The sequence below is a fragment of the Netta rufina genome (assembly GCF_964035555.1).
Source record: "Netta rufina genome assembly, chromosome: 20".
NCBI lineage: Eukaryota > Metazoa > Chordata > Aves > Anseriformes > Anatidae > Netta > Netta rufina.
The window spans coordinates 10109454-10131418 of record NC_140144.1 but is presented as its reverse complement, the minus strand read 5'-3'; the positions used below and the strand labels follow the sequence as shown (position 1 = coordinate 10131418).

The following is a 21965-nucleotide window of genomic DNA, read 5'->3' as shown; positions in this document are numbered from 1 at the left end:
AAAGGCACAGCTGGCATAAAGCAGCTGAACGTCGGATTTAGCTACCCTCCTTCTAATTACAACCATACCTTTGTTTCAGCGTGCCCTTTGGTAGATCGCTTTGCTCGGAGAGGGCTCGAGCGAGCACCGACTCCCCCTGCGCTGCAGCGCGCGAAGCACGGCCGAGCATTACCGTGTCCGTGTGGAATGCGCCGAGCTGCGGCGCCTTCCAAGCACGGGGCTCCGCGGCAGGCTCTGGCGTTCCTGGAACAGCCTCCGGTCCTCAGCTCCAGGAACAGCCTCCAGTCCTCAACTCCGAGGCCGTCAGCCACACGGCCTTCTCGATAAGGAAGCGGATTCCCCGTTCTGGGACAGCAACTGGAATGGGAGAAATATCAGGAGTTTGCTAGTCCAACGGATCGCTCCTGCTGGGCAAATTGTCAGCTGATTTTTTTGGTCCTCAAATGATGAAAAAAAAAAAATAGAGAGTTCTAATGAGCTAAATTAGGATGGTTTGCTCCATGTTTAATGGTAAGGCTGGCAGTGTAGTAGTGCTTGTGTAGCTGTGAGGGTCTAAAATAAGCAAGGACAAGGTTTGTAGGGAAAGATATTATTTTTTGAATCAACTAATACCAAAAAATATATTATAATAATTAAAAAGACACGCTTTAGCCCTTCTTCAGGACAGAAGCAGAACTTGCAACCTCACACATGGCTGCTTCAAGCTTACTTAGCTTGATTGTGTTGGCCAAGGAGATATTTTGGAGCAAAGGCGGCGGAGACCTGGGGAGTAGAGGGAAGTGTTGGCCAAGGCTAATTAAGTCAATAGCCTCAAATTATGTTTTTTGTGGCTACTTCTATTTAGCATGAATGTGCAGTATTTTATCAGCTGAACCTCCAGATGGAAACGGCACCTGGGAATTGTTTTGGGGAGCGAACGAGAGCCAGGCTGGGTCTTGAGGTCTCCGTGTGCTGCAGCCCCGCGCTGCTCGGCTGCAGGAGGCTCCTGGGCAGCTGCAGGCAGCGCACGTCGTTTCTGCAGATCCTATCTCAAAATCAGGCCCGGAGTTCATAGGCAGCTTCGTGTTTGGGTTTCCATTCAATATTCCTCGGCTTCGGTTTCCAAGACTACAAGCCAACATACAACCCCTCCTCCCACTCCTGTTTTCAAAGAAAGAAAAACACTGTGAAAAGAAGCCACCCGATTTCTGGGCAGTTTTCAAAGCGCCCTTGGAAGAAAGGCAGAGCTGGGAGCTGGGAGCTGGAAGCTGGGAGCTGCTCGCCCTGTGCTGCCCCTGTAAACTCCCAGCCGGGACGTGGCTGCAGGAGCCCCTCGGCCCCGGGGGTTTCACCCAAGCGCCTTCCCTGCCTTTGGAAGCGCGGGGTACGATGAAAGGGTTCTGGGGACAAAACGAGGGAGGGGGGGGAGTAATTAACCACCAAGGCTTAATTCAAACCACTCTGCAAATGCTGTTTTTGTTTGGAGATCCAATGGCAGGGAAGGAGCCGCAGCGACCTGCCGTGGCGTGAGCCCGGCTCGTCCGAGGGAGGCGGAGGGCTGCTGGGGCTCTGCGTGAGCCCGGGCTGTGCTCCCACCTCAGGGCCTCCATTTCTGCAATTTTGCTCCCAGAACGGCCCTGGCCCGCTGCTGCTGCTGCTGCTTTGCCTTAACCAGCGCCTTCCTCACCTGCACAGCAGCTCAGCATCCGCTGGGGTTGGCGTGCCCCGGTGCTGAGGGCTCTGCAGTTGGGCTGTGAGGGTGGCACAGAAATGTGTCAGGTCCCTCTGCAGTGGAGTGGGTCCAGCATCGTCCCACCAAGGTCCCCACAGCCCCAACGGTGCAAAAGCGGCCGCTCAGCTGTGTCCAAGCCCTGAATTGGGCTCAATGGGGGCAGCACAGAAGAGGCTCCCATGGAGAAACCAGGAGAGATGCCCACATGTAGCTGGTTTGGTGTTTGGAAATAGAGCATCCACCTCAGGTTCCTCTTTTATTCCCATTCTTTGGGACTTTTGTTCCCAGGCAATGTTAACGTGCTCTTTCCACTGGCAGGCCCTGGGCTTAGGGTGCCCTCTCCCAGGATGAAGGGAGCTGCTGCATGCTGGAGGGGGCTCAGTGACACTGTCCCCACTTATTAATGGGGTGAGTGGGATCCAGGGCTTGATGCAGCTGTCACACCACCGGCATTTCCAGGACACTGTGAGCATAAACCACGATGGTTGAGGAGCTCATGAGAGGATCCCTGCCCGAGCACCACCAGGAGAGTGGCTGGCAGCACGGCACTGCCCCCCTGTCCCACCCCAGCCACTTTTGATCCAAACCAGCCCCAGGCACTGCCGGGAGGTGAGCAGCGGTGTTTGTCCGTGAGCAGGGTTATGGTGCAGGAGTTATTTTAATCCTGCCGTGACTCACGGCGAGCACACCATGACTCACCGCGGAGTTTGGTCGTTGGGCTGTTCTGAAGATGCGTCAGGTTCCCTGTGAAGGCACAGGACGGTGTTTCATGCAGGGAGAATGAGCTGCCAGTTTTTTTGGCTGCCTAAAGCTCTGCAAACATGGGCCCAGCCTTGGGCAATTGGGAGTAGGCACGGCATGGCACGGCACAGCACGGCACAGTGTGGCCTGCATGGCACAGCACATGGTGCCGCGTGGTTCCTGGCCCCCAGGAGGACAATCCAGGACTATTTGGACTATTTCTGCATTTCTCGGGAAACCCTGAGCAAGGTCCCAGGTGCACTGCAGAAGTCGCGTTAGCCACTGCACCCATGTCCAGGAGCTTTAAAACGAACGTGGGCTTCATCTTGCCCCGCGCTCTGACATTGCTCACTGCCTGGGCACTTGGGGGCCTGCAGCGCTGCAGGCAGGATATTTACTTGGGAGACAACACGGGTTTACTGCTCAAACTTTGGAAATCAGCCACCAGCACTCCTGCAGTGCCCCACATGTGGCAGAACCCCTCAGGTTCGCACAGGCGGTGCTGCCTGCCTGCTGGGCCAGGTGCTCACAGCGCGATGCCGGTGGTTTGTGGGGAAGTTTGAGCTGCAGAAAACCAGCTCTAAGATGACAGAATTGTGCAGAGACCTTCAGGAGGCATCTTAGCACCGTGTGTGACACGTAGGGGAGCAGCTCATGTGCGGGGGGAGCTTTTGGCAGGTGTGCAATGAGCCCCGGCGTGGGGAAGCCGCCCTGCGGCACTGCGCGGAGCTCATTGATTACAGCAATAAAATTCGGATCCACTCCGCTCGCGCTTGGCTCCGGCCCTAAATCGGGAATCAGCTTCTCTGCTGTCTGAGCAGGCCTGAAAACATTTCTGTTTTGGCAGCGCTCTCCGGCAAATAGCAAATCCTTCAGCCTCCTTCTTGGCACCGGCCGAAGCATTTTTGCAGTGATGGATTTTCTCTGCTGAGATTCAGAGAAAAGCGACCCCCGGTTCCGGGAATCCCGGCAGCACGGGTCGTTCCCTGGCGCGGGCAGAGCAGTGTGGGGGGCACCCCTGGCCGCCCCCTGCCCGGGGGGCTCTGGGGGTGCCCCAGGGCCCCCCAGGCGGGTGGGTGCCAGCAAGAGGGGCCCCGGTTAGGGGCAGGGGGAGTGGGGACACGATAGGGGTGGCACCTGCGTGGGGCAGCTGCAGGCACCCCATGGGCTGTGCGTGCACTGGGGGGGCTGCCTGCAGCGGGGGGGCGCCGTGCCGTGCTATAGTGTGCCGTGCCATGCTGTGCCGTGCCATGCTGTGCAATGCCATAGTGTGCCATGCTATAGTGTGCTGTGCCGTGCTGTGCTGAGCCGTGCCATGCTGTGCCGTGCTATAGTGTGCTGTGCCGACCCTCCCGTGCTGAACCGTGCCAGCCCGAGCCGTGCCGTGCCACGCTGCGCTGTGCCATAGCGTGCCGGGCTACGATGCCCAGTGCCACCCCGCGCCGTGCCGAGCCGTGCCAGGCCGAGCCGAGCCCTGGGAGGCGGTGGCGGCGGAGGCGGCCCCGCGCTAATTGCATAATTGGGACGTCAATGCCCGCGGGAAGCGCGGGAAGATGGCGCCCCGCGCCCTGCCCCCGCCGCACGCCGCCGCTCCCCGTTGCGGCCCCGGCGGCCCCCGGGCGGGCGGGCGCTGACCCGGCCCGGCCCGGCCCGACGGCAGAGGGGCGGCGCGGCACCGAGCGGTAAGGGCACGGCTCGGCACGGCTGCGGAATAAAGTGGGGGGTGGGGGGAGAGAGCAGCCCACGGCGGGGAGGGAAGGCGACGGGGCGGTGGGAGCGGGAGGGATGCGGGAGGGATCCGGGGGGAGCGGGAGGGATGCGACGGGACGGGAGCGGGAGGGACGGGACGGGGCTGGGAGGGACGGGACGGGGCTGGACGGGACGCGACGGCGCCGCAGCGCCTTTGAATGAGCCAATGGCGGCTCCTCGCCGCCGCCCGCCGCTCCCCGCCGCCGCCCGGCAGGTGCCGCCGGGGCTGGGGGAGCCCGACGGGGGGTGGGGGGGGACCGGACGGGGCGGCCCCGAAAACGGCCCCGCGTTGGGTTGGAGCTGGGGCTGGGGGCGCAGCTCGGGACCCCCCCGGTTGGGCGCTGACACGCGGCGGCGGCGGCGGGCGGGCGGGGGCAGCTCCGGCCCCCGGGGGGGTCCCCGCGGCTCGGCCGCTGCCGGCGCTGAACGGGTGGCACCGGGACCGCACCCCCGGGGAAGGGAGGGAGGGAAAGGGGGGGGGGAAGAGGCTTGGGGCTGGTTTAGGGGTGGCTCAGAGCGGTGCGAGAGGAGCTGCAGGGAGGCGCTGCCGCCGGGCGCAGCCTTTTTGCCTCTTTTTTTTTTTGCTCCAAATCTTTGCGGGGAGCGAAGCCCGGCCGCTGGGTTTCACTCGCAGGTTGGGGCTCCCGGCTCCCCCCCTCCTCCGGCTTGGGGAGCTTGTAAAACTGCAAGGCGACCGTCAAGTAAAAATTCATGTTAAGTTTAAAGCTGCAGATCCCCCAAAGGCACCCTCTGCAGGACGGGCTGCGCTCACGGAGCAGCTCGGGGCTGAGGGCGGTCGGGGTCCCTTTACCCCTGCTGGGCAGTGGCGAGGACTGAGGCTGCTCCGGCTGATTTCACAGAAATTACCCGTGGCTGAGCCCAGCTCATCCCCGTTGGCTCTGTGGGCTCCGAGCACTCACTGCAGGGGCTGAGCTATCCACAGGCTCGGTGCCCACGGGCAGAGCCCCCCGTGGGGCCGAGCACCTTGCCCAGCCGGTGGGTTTCTCGCATGACGGCGCGGTGACGAGCGGCTGCATCCCCCCCCCCAGGCTCTGCTCATGGAGAACAGCAAGCTGAACCCCATCATCCGCGATGTCTACGCGGCCGCTGGCCGTGTCCAGCAAGCGCCGGCCGCCACCTCCGCGCGGAGGGGGGGCAGCTGCAGGGAGCTCATGGTCAAGCTGACGGAGGGGCAGTACGTGCTGTGCCGCTGGACCGATGGGCTCTACTACCTCGGAAAGATCAAAAGGGTAAAAGGGGGTCCTCAGAAGGGGAAAGCGGGTGCCCAGAAGGGAAAGTGGGCATCCAAAGAGTAGCTGGTGCAAGCGCCGTGCCCTGGGGTGGCTCGCATGGGTGCTGGCCTGTGCTGCACTGTGTCTTTGGTCATTGGGGATTTTTGGGTTGACATTCCCTGGGTATCACCCCCAAAATCTGCCTTCCCGCAGCTCTCAGTCAGGAGAAAACAGGAAAGTGTTGGAAATGGGAGTGGGGGCTCACCGATTCTCCCCACTCTGTTCCTGCAGGTGAGCGGCTCCAAGCAGAGCTGCCTCGTGACGTTTGAGGACAACTCCAAGTACTGGGTCCTCTGGAAGGACATCCAGCATGGTGAGTGCCGCCCCGTCCTCCCCTGCTGCCGGCATCCCCTTCCCTGCACCCCCAGCCAGTTTCGGAGCAATGTGGGGCGCAGGAGCCTGAGTGCCACGGGGAGTTGTGCAGGGATGTGGCTGTGCCCCGCATATCTCTGACCCTGCCATCCTTATTCCACAGCCGGCGTCCCCGGGGAGGAGCCCAAGTGCAACGTCTGCCTGGGGAAGACATCAGGGCCTAGGAACGAAATCCTCATCTGCGGGAAGTGCGGGCTGGGTGAGTGCGGGCACATCACCCTGCTTCTGCTGCATCCCATGCACCGTGGGTCCGGCCAGCCCGGCGGTGCTGATGCTGAGCCCTCTCGTAGGTTATCACCAGCAGTGCCACGTCCCGGTGGCGAGTGGCGGCGAGGGCCCGCTGGGGACACCGTGGTTCTGTCGCCGCTGTATATTCGCCCTGGCTGTGCGGGTGAGTGGGGCTGCCGGGGGTGCCGGCTGCGTGTGCTGCCCGCTCTCGGTGTGGCAGTGCAGGATGCAGCCCCCCCGAGTGGCCGTGCTGACCCCCATCCCGCTCGGTCCTGCAGAAGGGGGGTGCCCTGAAGAAGGGAGCCATCGCCAAGACGCTGCAAGCCGTCAAGATGGTGCTGTCCTACAACCCCGACCTGCTGGAGTGGGACTCCCCGCACCGGACCAACCAGCAGCAGTGCTACTGCTACTGCGGGGGCCCCGGCGAGTAAGCACCCTGCCTGCCGGGAGGGCTGTCCCACAAAGTTTGATGTGCAAAAACATTTGCGACACCCAGATGGGGTCAGGGTGGGGATTTTTCCTCTGAGAGAGAAGTCCCCAGCTGGGGGACCATTCCCTGAGGCTGCCCACCCTGTGTCTGCGATCAGGAGGCACCGTTTGCCTCCACCCCTCTGGCTGCAGGCAATGCCAGCCAGGGCCAGACTTCAGCCCCCTGGCTGGGGACGCTGGGGTGGTGGCTGCCGCTTGTGCTGCCCTCGCTGTCACCTGGCTCCTCTCCCTCCCCAGGTGGTACCTGAAGATGCTGCAGTGCTACCGCTGCCGGCAGTGGTTCCACGAAGCCTGCACCCAGTGCCTCAGCGACCCCATGATGTTTGGAGACCGGTACGTCCTTGCGTCCTGGGGTCCCATCTGCATCTCCCCCAGCTGGCTGCGGCACTAAGGCTGGCGCTGCTGCAGCCCCATGCTGGGGCGGGGGGGAGAAGAGGTGGCCCCAGCCCTCAAGTCCTGTTCCTCCTGGTCACAGTCACCCTCAGCACCCAGCACCACCCATCTCTAGGCCCCCATCCGTGCGGGGACGATGCCACCGCTCCTTACATGCTCCATCCCTGCTGTTTTCCAGGTTCTATGTGTTTTTCTGCTCGGTGTGCAACCAGGGACCTGAATACATCAAGCGCCTGCCCTTGAGATGGTAAGGAACAGCCCCGGCTTCTTTGTTATGGTCTGAGGTCCCTGCTATGGGGTGGCTGTGGGGCACAGGGCTTGCTGGTGCCTGGTGCTGCTGAGCCCTCGCCTTGGGGCCAGCCCCAATGCTGGGTTTCAGCAGTGCGAGGTCATGGAGCATCTCCCACACAGCATGCTCCAAACCTGCTGTGTTGTCTGGGAGCCAAAGCACACGTTTGCCAGAAGATAATTGCAAAAAGCAATTAGGGGACGCGTCATCAAATTTTGTGATTAAATACCAAGCTCATATGGTACCTTATGGTGCACCTTGGTGGTCCAAAAGCGCTTTATAAAAAGTACTGATGGTGCCAGCAGCCCAGCTTTTCCTTGCGGATGCGTTGGTGGTGTGAACGGGCTGTGGGGATGCTGCAGGGAGCGATGCAGGGGAGCAGGCTGGGTGAGGGATAAGGGAAATCCTCCAGGATATGTTGCTTGGCTTTCATTTTTGGAGACGCAAGTGTAAAGTCCCACAGGGGAGGCGGTTTTGTAAACAGTCTGTCTTCATGTGAGTGAGAGCCATCCTGCTCCTGTACTTAATGGCAGCAAGAGTGCGTGGCTGGAGCTTATTAAAACACCAAAAATCAGGGTGTTTGTCCTGGGAGCAGCACGTCCTTGAGCTCCTGGCTTCAGGGAGCTTGTTTTTTGGGAATGTCCTTGTCCCTGAGGCACAGGGGTGCTGTGCTCTGGGCCATCATGCTTCCCACAGCTGTGGTCCCGTAACGTCGGGAGTGGGCTGCTGACCCCTGGCCTTGGTTGCTCCCGCAGGGTGGATGTCGTCCATCTCGCCCTCTACAACCTGGGTGTGCAGAGCAAGAAGAAGTACTTCGACTTCGAGGAGATCCTGGCCTTCGTGAACCACCACTGGGACCCTCTGCAGCTCGGAAAGGTAAATGCCCGTACTTGGGCTGGGCTGGGGGGCAGCAACACGAGGGAGAGCCGCTGATGGGGCGGAAAGTCAGGGCTGGCTGTCCCCAAAGTCATGGTCAGGGGAACGGGGCCTTCCCTGTGGTGGCTGGGCTCGTGAGGCTGAGGCATGTTGGCTGTCAGGTGACGGGTGACCAAGGGATGGAAAAGGACATGTCCATGTGTCAGTGAGGCTGTGGTGCTGGTGGTCCTGCCCCAATGAGCGTGGGCATCTCTGCAAAAACCTGTCTCATGGCACGGACCTGAAGGAGCCCACAGCCCTGCTCATCCCCACAGCACTCGGCGTGGGGAGCTCATGCTCCAAGCTCACTTAATCGACTTTGCGATGGGATTTTCCTGTTTGTGATGTACCTGACAAGCTTCCCAGTCAGGGCTGGAGCTGGGAGCTGTGATAAAAGCGAGGCGTGTTGGACTCTGTTACGCCGCCGGCGTGGGTTTGCTTCCCTCGCTTTCTGCTGAGGCAGCCGGTGTGCGGGTTCCCCCGTCTGTTCGGTTTTTGCATAACGGCTGCAAAAACGCTGAGCCCGGCCTCTCCTCTGCCCCCGCAGCTCACCGGCACCCCCGTGTCTGAGCGAGGCCCCCACCTTCTCAACGCCCTCAACAGCTACAAGAGCAGGTGAGCCCTGGGCATGGCCTGGGGGGAACAGGGCCCAGGAGGGACGCAGGATGCTCCTGCCCACCCTGTCGTGGTCCCCACCCGGGCTGAGGGCTGTTTTCTCCCCAGGTTTCTCTGTGGGAAAGAAATCAAAAAGAAGAAATGCATCTTTCGCCTGCGAATCCGCGTCCCGCCAAACCCCCCCAGCAAGGTGCTGCCGGAGAAAGCCCCGGGCGCGAGCGAGAGCGGCTCCTGCGAGCTGAAGAAGAAAGGAAAGGGCAAATACGTCCACAAAGAGAGGTGAGCGATGAAAGGCGCCCAGGACCCCCAGCGTCACGGTCCCACAGCCTCACCCCCCTCTTGCCTTGCAGCCTGCTGCCGCGGCAGCTCCAGCAGCAGAAGCGGCGAGCGGCGCGGCGGAAGCGGGCCAAGTTCCTGCTGGAGGACGCCATCCCCAGTGTGAGTCCTGCGATGCCCAGCCCTGGGTGGGGAGAGCCCCATCCCTCATCCTGGGGCTGTGTGAAGCCCACCGGGTGCTGTAGGGCTGTGGGAGGGGATGTGCTAGAGGCTGGGCAGAGGGTGCTGAGCCCGGGTCCTAGGCCATATTGAGGGTGCTTGTTTTCACGGTGCAGAGTGACTTCACCTCTGCCTGGAGCACGAACCATCACCTGGCCAGCATCTTCGACTTCACACTGGATGAAATTCAGAGCCTGAAGAGGTGAGTGCCGCCGAGCCAGGCTTGAAGCCCGGGCATGGAGACCCCAGCTGGGTCCCCTGCAGGAGCCTTCCCCTCTGTGGGGTCGGTGCTGGGGCCGACGCTGCCTCCCCTCCCCAGCGCCAGCTCGGGACAGACCTTCCTTTCGGATGTGGACTCCACGGATGCCGCCAGCACCTCAGGCTCTGCCACCACCAGCCTCTCCTACGAGTCCAGGTGAGGGCTGTGCCCGCTTCACCCCCTTTCCAGTGGGGTCCCAGTGGTACAACTGAGGGAGAGGGGAGCAAGGGGCTGCCATCTCTTCCTCTGAAGCACCCTGACACCCTCATCCCCTGCCCTGTGTCCCTCTCTTGCAGCCGGAGGACAGTGGGCAGCCGCAAACGCAAGCTGGCCGTGCCAGCCTACGCCTCGGCGGGTGCGAAGCGTCGAGGAGGGGAGGCAGGTGGGCGCCCGACCGGGGGCACCCCCGAAGGCAGCGAGGCGGCCTGCGGCCCTGAGCGGCCGGATGACGGCATCGACAGCCACACCTTCGAGAGCATCAGCGAGGACGACTCCTCGCTCTCGCACCTCAAGTCGTCCATCAGCAGCTACTTCGGGGCGGCGGGCCGGCTGGTCTGCGGTGAGAAGTACCAGGTGCTGGCGCGGCGGGTGACGCTGGAGGGCAAGGTCCAGTACCTGGTGGAATGGGAAGGCACGACCCCCTACTGAGCCCCCCGGCCCCGATTCCACTCCCGGAGTGAACATTGGATGTTTGGGGCATGGTGAAACCCCTGGTGCACTGCAGAGGAGGCGGCACTGGCACCACCATGGCTGGGGTGGGCTCAGAGCCCCCCGTGTTTGGGGTCCCGGCTGCCTGGAGCCATGAGGGGTGCAGGCAGCGTCCAAACCTGCCCCCCTGCTGTGGGGTGAATCCTGCAGCCTTTTTATTGTATTTCATTGACAATTGTTACGTTATTGGCCGTTTATACGCGAAGAGAGACGCTTTCCTGCTTCAGCCTCTGGCCAAGCCAGAGGCACCGCTGCAGCGGCGGGGGAGCGGTGAGCAGCTCTGGTCTTTCCTGGCACAGGGGTGCTGCCCCGGGGCTGTCTGTCATGCAGGCAGGCTTCTTGGGCCTCCCAGTGCATCCCAGTGTTGCCACATCCATGCCTTAAACAGCAGCTTTGAGGGGGTCTGGGTGCCAAGCACCAACCACCTCCACTGTCATGCTGAGGAGCCTGACGGCCTGTCTCTGCGCCCCTGGGAAATGGTGGGCGACTCTCGTGGCAGCTGTTGCTTGGGGTTTTCCTTCTCATCGTGAATCCATTCGTTTGAGGAATGTGGTTTGTTCTAAGCGAGGGGAAGGTGCCTTGTGTCTGCAGACATGCGTGGCGGCCCTCATTCTGCGGCTCGCACCCTGCATGGCGCTGCGGCCGCTGCGTTTCCCTGGCCTGACAATCACGTCTTGGAACTGATCAGCCAAAACACACGCGCTTGCCTTAAACCATAGCGGGCACCACCCGGACTGGAGCCCGAGGCCTTTATTGCTGCAGGAAACCCTGTCCTGCAGGTGCCAAACCAGCAGCCAAACCAAAAAGGCAGAAGAGAAGAGGAGGGGAGGCAGCACCGGGGCACTCCCCCCACACGCTGTTACTGGTGTGGGGTCGGTTCTTGCAACGTGGGTCTCTACTGACAGAGAATGAGCACCCCCTTCTTGTCTAAAGCAATACTGTCATGTTCAGGAGCAAACTGTTGTCTTTAAAAAAAAAAAAAAATCTAATATCAGACATACCTGTTAGATTTTTTTCTAAGATATTTTTATGTGTATTTAATGTTGCTCTCCTCTCTCCCCCCCCACCACTGTGTCTGCCCCACGGTGTGGGTGAGCTGTGTGGTCCTGCTCTGTCTGCACGTCCTGTCCTTGTAGCATCATTGTTTGTATGTGTGCTTTTGTGATCTACCAGCCGGAGGATGAATCTAAAAGGTTGTTTTATTGAAGAAGTGTTACCTAAACTGCTCGCCATGTGGCTGGGTGGTGCACTGTAAAGATGCAGAGTGAGGTGAGGCATGGGGCGTGAGGTGTCCTGCTGCTTCACCTCCAGTAAAGGTGAATATCCACGGTTGTGACCAGCACTGGAGAGCAGGTGATGTTTGCAAACCAGAGGCCAAAGCATAGTCCTGGAAAATAGACTGTTGCTTCAGCTACTGCCACAGCAAGGTGGTACGGGAGGCCGGCGGTTGGATGGGGAGGTGCCCGCATGGCTCAGGCCGGGCGTGAGCTGCTTCAGCAGCTGCGCTCTGAGCCCGAATACTCAGCACAGCAAGTAAAAGCCTTTTAATTCCCTTCTGATGAGTTACCTGGCATTCTGCTTGGTAGAGAAGCTGCTGGTGCAGCGTGTGGCTGGGACACGAGGCTCTGCCCAGCTCCAGCCACGGGACGGTTTGAGCCGAGCAGGGTCAGGTGAGCTTTGGGAGATGATGCTGGCACCATCGAGGTCTGCATCCCAGCTCTCTGGGCTGGGATATGCTTCTGGGGAGCCCCTCGTCTTGAGAGGCATCACTGCTAAGCCCCCCATGCCTGGCAGGGATGGTGCAGCTCAGCCAGGTCCCTCCCTATCCTGCCAGCGTTGGTTGCCAGAGGAGCACTTACAGTATTTCCCTTTCATGAGTGCCTATGAAGCCCTTATTATTGTCCGAGTTGCTGCCCTGGGGAGGGGCTGGGCACTGCCAAGAGCCATCCCAAGGCCAAGCAGGTTTATTCCCATGGGATGTGCCAAGGGGACATTGCACACATGGGAGCACCCATGCTGCAGTGGCCCCAGCTCAGCAGCTCCTCCTCTCCCTCTCCTCTTGCAGAGAACTGAATGTGGAGCCTTTAAAAATATTTTTGTTCCAGAATATATTTTGCATTAGTTGTAATAGATATTATAATGACTCTGTGCACCTTCTAAAGATTTATGATTTCAGGTTGCTGCTTGTAATAACCAACTCTTGTTATATCCAAGTTGTAATTAATATGTCTGATGTACAATTAAAAAGTCTTTTTTTTAACATCACTGGTTCTTTGTGGTACCAGGATTACTGATTTAGGGCAGCTGGGGGCTGGGGGTCAGTGCTGCTGCTTTCTTCATGTGCTCTGCTCTTTTTTTGCCAGACAAAGTACCCAGCTGGGATCCTGCCACTCCTGACTTAGCACTGGGAAGTTTCCAGCTCTCAGAGCTCAGACCATTTTCCCTGTCAACTTCTTTCCTGCACCTGCTACCCCGATAGCTGATGGGGCCATGCAAATCTGTGGCCCAACACCTGCAAGGCTCCCTGTATCACTTTTCCACCACCTGAGATGAGCAGGTCAGAGCCAGCAGAGCATCACCTGGCATCAGGCTGCAGGGAATTGCTGCAGAGCCCCAAGGGACCCTCCTGCCCTGCTCACTGTGGATGCTGCACCCGCAAACTGCAACAACTCATGCATCTGTGCAGGTAGGAACACTCCCGTTTATTCCTTTCGCTGTCACATAACTGACTTGGTATTGGTTGTTAAGTTACATCCAATTACGCTACGTGAGCATCTTTTTACAAGGCTGAACTTGGCCTGGGTGGAAAGCAACCATCCAGGCACAGGTGGGGGACGCAGCCCCTGCAGCTGGGCAATGCCCTGCTCCAGCTGGCACCCGGGTTCCCTGATCTGGCAGCGGCTCAGCCTGGCTCAGCAGGAAGGGCACTTGTCAGTGTGTGCGCTCACTGGGGCTCCTGGCAAGTGCCTGCAGCCTCTGCTCAAGTTTGCTCTTTGCTTGGATTTTGTCAGACGAGCCAGCAGGCTGGATGACAGCAGGAGAGGGTGTGAGCCAGTGCCTTGCGGGGTGCCTGGCCACATCCTGCTGCCTGCGGGCTGGGGAAGCGGGAGGCTGAGCGGTGCAGATGCTGTGACAGCTGCTGCAGCAGAGCCAGGGAAGGGTCTCAGGCGCCGGCTGCAGGACGCCTGGGGACTGCCAGGCCACGGCCACCACCTGGCTGCTGGGGGCCTCAAATATCCCCGGGTGCCGTGGGGTCTTGATGTGAGCACCTCTGGGTATCCGTGGCTGCAACGCTGCAGCCCCTTGGTGCCCTTCCCTGCTGCCTCCAGGCTCGATGCTCCCTGCAGCACAGTGTCAGGCCAAGGAGGGGACATTTCAAGTGCAAATAAAACTCCCAGTCCCAAGCTTCTGTGCCGTAGCAAACCCACAGGGATACAAGCTGCCTCCCTGCGTGTGCCTGCACAGGGACACCAGTGGGACAAAGCACATTTTGTCGCGTCTCCCCGAAAGCAGGCTGGTTACTACACTCTTTCTTTAATCCCGTGGGACGTTTTCTTCTATCCATTTGAGGTAGAGAGGGTTTCCTTGGTCAATAGGCAGGCTGATGACTTCGGGAATTTCAAAGGGATGGATGGATCTGAAGTGGAACCAGATGCAGAGAACAGAGTCACGGACCCATCCCCGCGGCAGGAACAGCCCCGCGCCGGCTCGCAGGCGCAGGAAGCAGAGGTCTCTGCTCGCAGCGGCGCGTGTCAGCCATGCCCCACGCGCCCCACCAACTTCAAAGCACTCGCCTCTCCTTTTTGCCATGTGAGAATTTTGCTTTGAGTTTGGGGTTTACCACAGCCAACAGTTGACTGCCAGGGGCCATGGCTGTGCTCAGCGCTTGGCGCTGGGGAGGGCAGGAAGCCTGCCGGGAGGCAGCCGGGCAGTGACCTGCGTGAGCAGAAGCTTGGTTGGAGCCCAGTAGCTGATACTCCTGCAAACCCGTTCTGAGCTGATGCAGTGTCTGGGTTTTTAGGGCTCACAGGGTACATCCTGCAGCACTTGAAACCCTTCTAGGTAGGACCTGGCTCAGGGAGCCTGAATCCCAAACCCTGAGCATGAGCTGGCAGTGTACCTTGGATGGAAACCCTGTGCTCCCCGCAGCCAGAGCCTCACCTGATGTAGTTGGACAATTCACCTATTTTGGATGTCCTTGTTTTCACTAACTGCAGAGAATAAGAGAAAAAAAAATAAAAGGGAGAAATAAAGGGAGGGAGCAATTGCACATATACAGCCTCACTGCATCTGGCCAGCTCTGGCAGTGGGACAGGAGCAACCCTGGTCTCTGCCCTGGGTCTGCCCCTGTGCACCAGGCCAAGGGGCTGGCCCAAGCTGCTTCCCCTTGCCATACCCACAGTGGGGTGATTGGGATCCCTAAGAGCAATCCCAAATCTCAGGCAGATTGGTGCCACCCTCCCCAAAACACCCTGTAGCTCTTTTTGGCTTTTGGCTTGGGCTCTCTAGGATGTTTATTGTTGTTGTTGTTGTTTTTTATGAGATAAGGAATTGTCACTTACCAGCAGTATTTCTGTGGATTCTTCCAGTTCCCCTTTCCAGAAATACCTGTATTTAAAAGAGAAGAATAATCAGTGAATACAGCTATAGGTGCAGCCGTGCTGATCCCCCTGGGGGGTTCAGTTTCCCTGCTTGGTGCTATCTGCACATATCCCCTAAAAATCTGCTGTCCTTGTGACTGAGCCACCCTTGCTGTGCCAGGTTAAGGTTGCTGGGGGCAGCAGGACAAGGCAAGGTGAGGGGCTGGGACTGGAGCCAGGGACTGCGATGTGGGCATCTGGCTCCCTTTGTCCAGCAGGGCCAGATCAAGAGTGCTCCTACTGGCTGTTTTGGAGCTTTGCTCCTTAACCTCTCTAAAACAAGGGCAATCCCTTTGCACGGATGGCTGGGGATATCTACGGTGCCTGGCTGGCTTTATTCTGAGGTAAAAGATATGTTCTTCCTTCCTGAAGGTGCTGCTTAATATCGCAAAAGCCTTTACGGTCCCTATCCTGGCTTCTTTTTAGGTTGTCTACAAACAGGAGCTGCATCCTCAGGACCACAAATCACCCTGCTAGATCTCTGTAGTTAAGTAACCAAGAAATAAATGGTCCCTGCTGGCAGTCAGAGCATCTGTGCTCCTTAATAAGCTCAGTGCACTCTGCACGGGTGAGTATCATCTCAGCCACCCCCAACAACCACCAGAACATGTGCTTCCATGCCCTGGGAGCCTCAGGGGCCCTCCTCCTCTTCCTCCTCCCCAGCAGCCCAGGGTTGCCTCCTCCTTTGGGAATCCCCAGCCCAACTTACAAGGCTGAGCTCTTCGGCAGGATGTTCACGTAGGCAGCCAGTCTCTTGTCCATGATGCCCCTGAGTGAAACAGGAGGGAGTCAGTGCCTGCCCCCGGCCGTGACAGCCGGGGCTGGGATGGAAGCTGAGGGGTTTGTCTCCCAGCCACGTATATATATCAAGCTGTGCTTCTTCCTCGCAGAGAGAACTAAATGTGGAACTTGTTAATTTAACAACATCAAGGGTTTTCTACCCAAAATGTCCTAGAAATCCGAAGCCTAAATAAACTCCTTCCCCCGTGCTTCCTCCTTTAGTTGTGGGCTGATTTGTTATTGCAGAGCTGCTTGGTCTGCCAGCAGAAGTGGTATTTGAGTGATTAAATAGTATTGAAGCAAACTCGGGGTGGAATTTTGGAAGAACTAGGTCAAACGTTGTATTTGCTGACCACAACAATGTCTGGGCCCTTCTGTCAGTGGTGGCAGCCTCGTCCCTCCTGCAGGCGCCTCTTACAGGCTCTGTGCTGGTGCCTTCACCTTTCTTTAACACTGGCCTTGCTGGGAACTGTTCTGTACAGAGGGCTTGAACAGTGCAAACGCTGAACTACTGAATGATCTTGAAGTGCAGAGAAGATGACAGTTATTAGATATGGGAAGGTTCGATTCAACACCCTGCAAAAATTAACCCTGAGTGAGCTAAAGAATCGAACCCATTCTGATTAACTGCTGCTTCAATCCTTACACCCAGGTTATGATACAGGCTGAAGGTGATGGCAAAACAAAGTATAAGAAATCTTAGCTTTCAAAAGGACAGTCTGAGCTGTAATTACCCCTTGGATTTAATGTCAAAGCTCGGCAAGGCGGCGGAGCTGGCTGTCCCTCTACCAAGGGGCTGCAGAGGAGGACAGCTGTCCCCGCAGGCCCAGGCTGTTTGCTCTAACCACGTGTAGCCAGCACGAGTCATTTAATGCTTGTAAAGCATCTTGAGTTAATCTGTGGACCAACAAACTGCAGCAGCACACAGGGAGATATCCCCGCTGCGCTTATCATGTCAGACACATGGCGCAAATCACTTTGTTTTGCCATCTGCAACTTCCAAGCCACTTGAGCGCAGGAGCCTTTTCGATTTGGGTGAGTGCCTCCTAATTACTTCTGCTTTGCCCCAATAAATGGTGATCTTAACCGATATCTTGAACTTTGTTCCAGCAAGCTGAGCGGAAACGAGCAGCCACCATGGTAACGGGAAACATTATAAGAAGCTGAACGTGGTCTGTGGAAAACGTCTGCATAATAGATGGTATCTTTGGGTTGGGTACTTAATGCGTGTTTCTTTGTCCCTGCCTGACTAAACTATGGGCTCTGAAATGAGACAGATGAAATATTAATAAGCAGAAAAGCCAAGAAAAAAGATACACACAAGTCTGAGGCAGAGCCAGAGGCTCACAGGCTGCTCAGGTGTTAGATGAGCTACGTGAGATGCAAGAGGCTGCACCATCCAGCCCGGAGGGGCCAACTTCTCACAGCGGGCACAGGGGAGAGGCTGGATCTCCTGGGTGGGCTAGGGCTCTCTTCTGAGGATTTTAAGTTATCTCATCCAGATAGACTGGGTTAGAGATGGTGCAAATGAACAAGCCAGGTGCTGAATTTTACCAATAGTTAGTCTGTTTTCACAAACCCTGAACTTTTCCTTAAAACCAGCAGACAATTTCCTTGCAGTCTGATCCTTCAAAGTAATTGCTCCTCCACTGAGCAACATGAAAGAAGAATAGACATGACAGTACCAGGAAACAGGTGGGTGGGAAAATGAGCGTAGAAGCCCTGTGTCATCCTTTACAAATGTTACTCATTCCTACAAATTCCAGAACAAAAGAAAAATTACTCCACCAGTAAAAATGCAACCAGAGTACATAAATCTCAGTAATGGGGTGTGATTTATTTCCTCTCCCTTCCCTGCAGGATAATGATCAAAGAGCGGAAAACTTTTGCAAAAGAGTTAAGATTAAACATTTTCAGGAACTGAGGGATCTTTTCAGCAGTCACGTACAGTTACTCGTTTTTCAGAAGACATCCAGCAGTACAAATATAATTCTAGTTGAATTTCTTAATACAGTTAAAGTATTTAAGGTGACACAAAATCCCTTTCAGTAGCCGGTCAGCTCCTGAACGGCTGCTTGGGAATGGTCAGCTATTACAGAAGACGGGGAGAGTTTTTGGCAAGCAGGAGCGCAGCAGGAAAAACAGCTCACAGGAGGTGTCGCAGGAAACTTAATGGTCCATCATAAACATTTCCCCAGTCAACACAGTTTCAGTAATTTGAACAAACCATCTATTGAGTCAGGGACTGACGGCTATGTGGAAAAACTGCATGCAAAACATCGTGCAATGCATGTGATACATTGAAAGAGGGAAAAAAAAATCAAGGTAAAGCCCTCATTCCTTGAAGTTTGTTTGGTGAGCAGCATGCAGGCTTTCAGGTGGTATCTCACAAGTGCCTGCTCTGTGTTTTCTGTGGACCACTTCTGCTTTTATTTATTTTTATGTTAGTGCATGGTGCTTTATGGCTCTCCATAAACACTTATTCTGGAATTTGTTAACTGTGTTGTTCAGAGAAGAAGGAAGATTATAGCACATCAGAGAACATGGGGCTGAGGCTTCATCCGAGGACCCAGAGATTTAGGGACATGGTTTTAAAACTGATCTTGAAAACGAAAGGCAATGGAATAAATTAAGAATTAGCTTGATGTGTTACTTAGCACTGACTTCAGAGGTAATTATCAGCTTGCTTTTAGAAAGCACAGCTCTTGTTAAGTGGATATGTGATACAGAGAGAGAAAATGAAAGGGAGTATAGGAGAAAAGGAGCACTTTTCGGGCAGAAATGTGAAACCCCTAAACCAGCAGAGAAGTGCAGCTCCTCTCAAGGGACAAGGAAAAGCTTTATTCCACAAAAAGCTACTTTCGAATAATTCAAGCAGACAAGCAGGGGAAATTTCTCTGTACCTTGCAATATCCTTGGCAATCTGCTCGTTGAGACAGTTGATGAAGGCAATGGAGTGGGTCCCAGAGATGTAGCTGCCAGTGACGGCAGCGTGCATCTGGAGAGCAAGACTTCTCAGCACTGGATACATCAGTAAAGACAGAGTCATCACCTAAAATGCAAAATATGAGTGCTGGTGTAAAGTAAATTGTTGCATTTCCTAAAAAATAAGCATTTACCTTACCTCTGGCTCAAAAGAAGCCTCCAATCTTCTTTCTTTCAACATTACAGTAATGCTTATTGAAATTTAAGTGAAAACATACTCACAGAGAGATTTATTCCCCTACAATGGGGCCAATCTAATACTGTGCCACGCTGCCTCTGTTAAACTGTGGTTCTGTTTCAAAAAGGAGTGAGAAGGGAACCACACGAGGCTTGGCTCCCACACCAGGCTCATCTACTTTCCTGCTCAGGACACATCCCGCAGCCATCTGCTTGCTGTACGTCCAGGGTGAAGCACATTGGGTCCTCTGGGAAAGAGGGGGGACAGAACCTCGGCCTTGCTGGGGATGTGGAAGGAGGAAAGCAGTATTTCCAGGAGAGGTGGGAGTCTGGATAATACATTCTGTGCAGGCCCTGGAGAGCTTTAGTCCTTTCCTGCAAACCCAGAACAATTACTGCATTCTGCTGACAGATGCTTCACAGTCCACCCAGGCTATCATGCAGCCCTCGCATAGCAGGCACGGGAGGGCAGGACTTAAATGTAGGTTTAAAGTTCATTTCATCTTAATTAACAGATAAGAATAGTACAGTCAAATTCAATCCTTTCAGGCACAGAAATCCTAATTGACACAGCCAGAGCCTGTAGGGCTGCAGAAACAGTACTGCTCTTTCTGTGTACTGCCAGTACAGGGGCAACAAGTTGTTTTGCTGTACATCACATCCCATTCCTGGCAAGCCCCTTGGCTGCTCTTTCTACTCACATGCCACAGACACAGTCACATAGAGATGTAATACATAAATTATCTTGGCCAGGGCATTGCTGAAATAGCAAGGTTAATTTGGTGTGCTGAGTAACAGCAAAAGGATGGGTGCCTGCGCCCTGGGTTGCAGCACTCGCTGTCGCTGCACAGCTGCTCTTCTCTTTGTCTCTTGTCTTGTTTTTTAAATAAACAGCATCTGGCCCCTAGTCAACAACAATGATGAAAAGGTTTTGATCAGACTAAGAAGACACTTTTTTTTTTCTTCCCCTTATTTCCACCCTCTGAAAAAACTCGCATTACAGGGCTAATGTCAGAGATTTTTTTCTTTCAAGATTGAATTAAAAAAAAAAAAATCTCTCTTGTCACCACAAAGACAGGAAGTCTTTTCTGTTTGCAAAATGACCGATGCTCTTTATTAGTTGTCTCCTCTTTGTCAATCCATTTAAGGCAATACTCTTTATTATCACAAGGTTTCTCATAATAATTTTTAGAGCTTCTTTTGTGTTCTTTTTTTACACTAAGCCATTTTACAAGTACTGCGCAACAAATCCCAGAACCCACTCAGAGAGTTACAAGCCAGACAGAGATATGCTGGTGTATCTACTTTTCCAGATTAGGATGTAATCATGTTCTCTGCTTAGGAAAAAAATCTGACCCATTCAGCATGGCAATCAGTAATCTTCTTGGAAAGATGTGTGTGCATGTGACGAGGAAATCCCCTTAAACATTTGCATTGAATAGAAGTATAACAGTGAGCACCCGCTTGTTTTTTTGTTTGTTGGTGTTTTGTTGTTATTTGTTTTCTGAAAAGAAAGATTACAGCACTATTTGACTTTTTTTTCTCAGAATAGTTGTATTTGCCAAGGGATGGTGCAAAAGTGAAGGATGGAAACTTCAGGATTCCCACCTGATTAAACCAGATACACTCATGACTGCCAAGAGGTTAAAGCGAATAAAGCTGACAAATCCACCGTGCGATTGTATTGCACTGAACAGCACTGACTGGCACAATGACAGCCGAGTTTACAGAGACGAAGATTTTTGCAAGATTTATTTGTTTTGGCTTTAGCGAACCACAAACAGCTCCGGGGACCAAAACCACCAGGTTAGGGCTTTCCCTAAACGCCTCTAGCTTGGACGAGACACTGTACAAAAAAAAAAATATGTAAAAAAAGAAAAGAAAAACAAAACCAAACCAAACCCGACCCAAACAACACCGCAGCTGGTGGCAACCTCCAGACTCCCTCAGCACGAGTGGAAACAACCCCAAAAACTCGCTTTGAGTCAACGCCTTCGCCCTTTCCCCTCCGTGCACCCCCGGGCTCCGGCTGCCCCCGCTCCCCGCCCGGGCTCCCACTTACCAGCAGCACCGTGCCGCGGCCCGGCCGGGGGCAGCCCTGGGCGGCGGGCAGGGGGCAGCGCTGGCTCAGAGCCTCCATCGGCCCGGCCGGGAGGGAGCCGCGGCCCCGCCGAGCCTCCTCCACCTGCTCTGCCCGCCCCGGGGCCGCTGCCCGGAGGGGGGGAGCCCGGCCATGGCTCCTCCTCCGCGGCCGGCTGCTGCCCGGCGGGGCTGGGGCACGGAGCGGCCACCCCCCTACACCCCCCCTCCGCCTTCATCCTGCTGGCCCCGGGGGGGGGGTTGTGATTCTGGGGTTGTTTGCTTGGGGTTTGGGGTTGTGCTTTTTTTATGGGGTTGTTGGCTTTGGGTTTTGCTTTATGTTTTATTTATTTATTATTTTTTTTTTTGGGGGGGTTGCTTTTTGGGTTGGTTGCTTTGGGTTTTGCTTGATGTTTTTTTGGGGGGTTTGGCTTTTGGGGTTTTGTTTTGTTTTCCCTCAAACTTACTTTGTTTGTTTATTATTTATTTATTTATTTATTTATTTATTTATTTATTTTTGAGACTTAACATTCTCGGCGCTTTGCATCCTTTGGGCATGAAACTGTTTCGGCGTTTTATTTTGTTTTCCCTCAAACTTATTTCGTTTATTTAATTTTATTTATTTATTTATTTATTTATTTATTTATTTTTGAGACTTAACGCTCTCGGCGCTTTTGCATCCTTTGGGCATGAAACCGACAGAAAGCCGGGACCTTATCCCGCCCTGACACCTTGAACACCGCTCCCGCCAGCCAGCCAGCGAGCAGCAGCGGCGGGTGGGCTGCCATCTACCCCCGTACATTACCCCCTGTCCCCCCGGGGGGGTCCCTACTCTCCTCCTCAGCCCCCCGAGGGGGGTCCCAGCGCTACCCCCCGGCAGCACCGAGCCCCCCACACCCGGGGCCGGGCCGGGCCCCGCCGTCTCTTAGCAACGCCCCCCGCGCAGCCGCCCAATGGCCGCGGGGCGGGTGGCGGCCGCCATTTTGTTTCCGGCGGCGGCGGACGCGAGAGAAGCCCTTAGCAACGGCGCGCGGTTGCTAGGGGAGGC

The 21965-nt window shown here is 55.9% G+C and overlaps 2 protein-coding genes across 2 annotated transcripts; one reads left to right on the top strand and one right to left on the bottom strand.

Moving 5' to 3' along the window:
- The first annotated feature begins 3996 nt into the window (after positions 1-3996).
- On the top strand, positions 3997-10456 carry PHF19 (PHD finger protein 19). Its single transcript, XM_084299069.1, has 15 exons — positions 3997-4134; positions 5251-5451; positions 5725-5806; positions 5969-6064; positions 6156-6256; positions 6372-6520; positions 6820-6915; positions 7154-7222; positions 8020-8140; positions 8727-8794; positions 8903-9073; positions 9145-9232; positions 9406-9491; positions 9609-9704; positions 9845-10456. Exons 2-15 carry the CDS (start codon positions 5260-5262, stop codon positions 10194-10196), a joined length of 1767 nt encoding a protein of 588 aa, XP_084155195.1. The 5' UTR covers positions 3997-4134; positions 5251-5259; the 3' UTR covers positions 10197-10456.
- Positions 10455-21051, bottom strand: CUTA (cutA divalent cation tolerance homolog). The gene is made up of 6 exons (XM_084299070.1): positions 20901-21051; positions 18580-18728; positions 15606-15665; positions 14819-14864; positions 14418-14467; positions 10455-13893 (listed from the first exon to the last, which is right to left on the bottom strand). Exons 1-6 carry the CDS (start codon positions 20976-20978, stop codon positions 13791-13793), a joined length of 486 nt encoding a protein of 161 aa, XP_084155196.1. The 5' UTR covers positions 20979-21051; the 3' UTR covers positions 10455-13790.
- Positions 21052-21965: the final 914 nt, after the last annotated feature.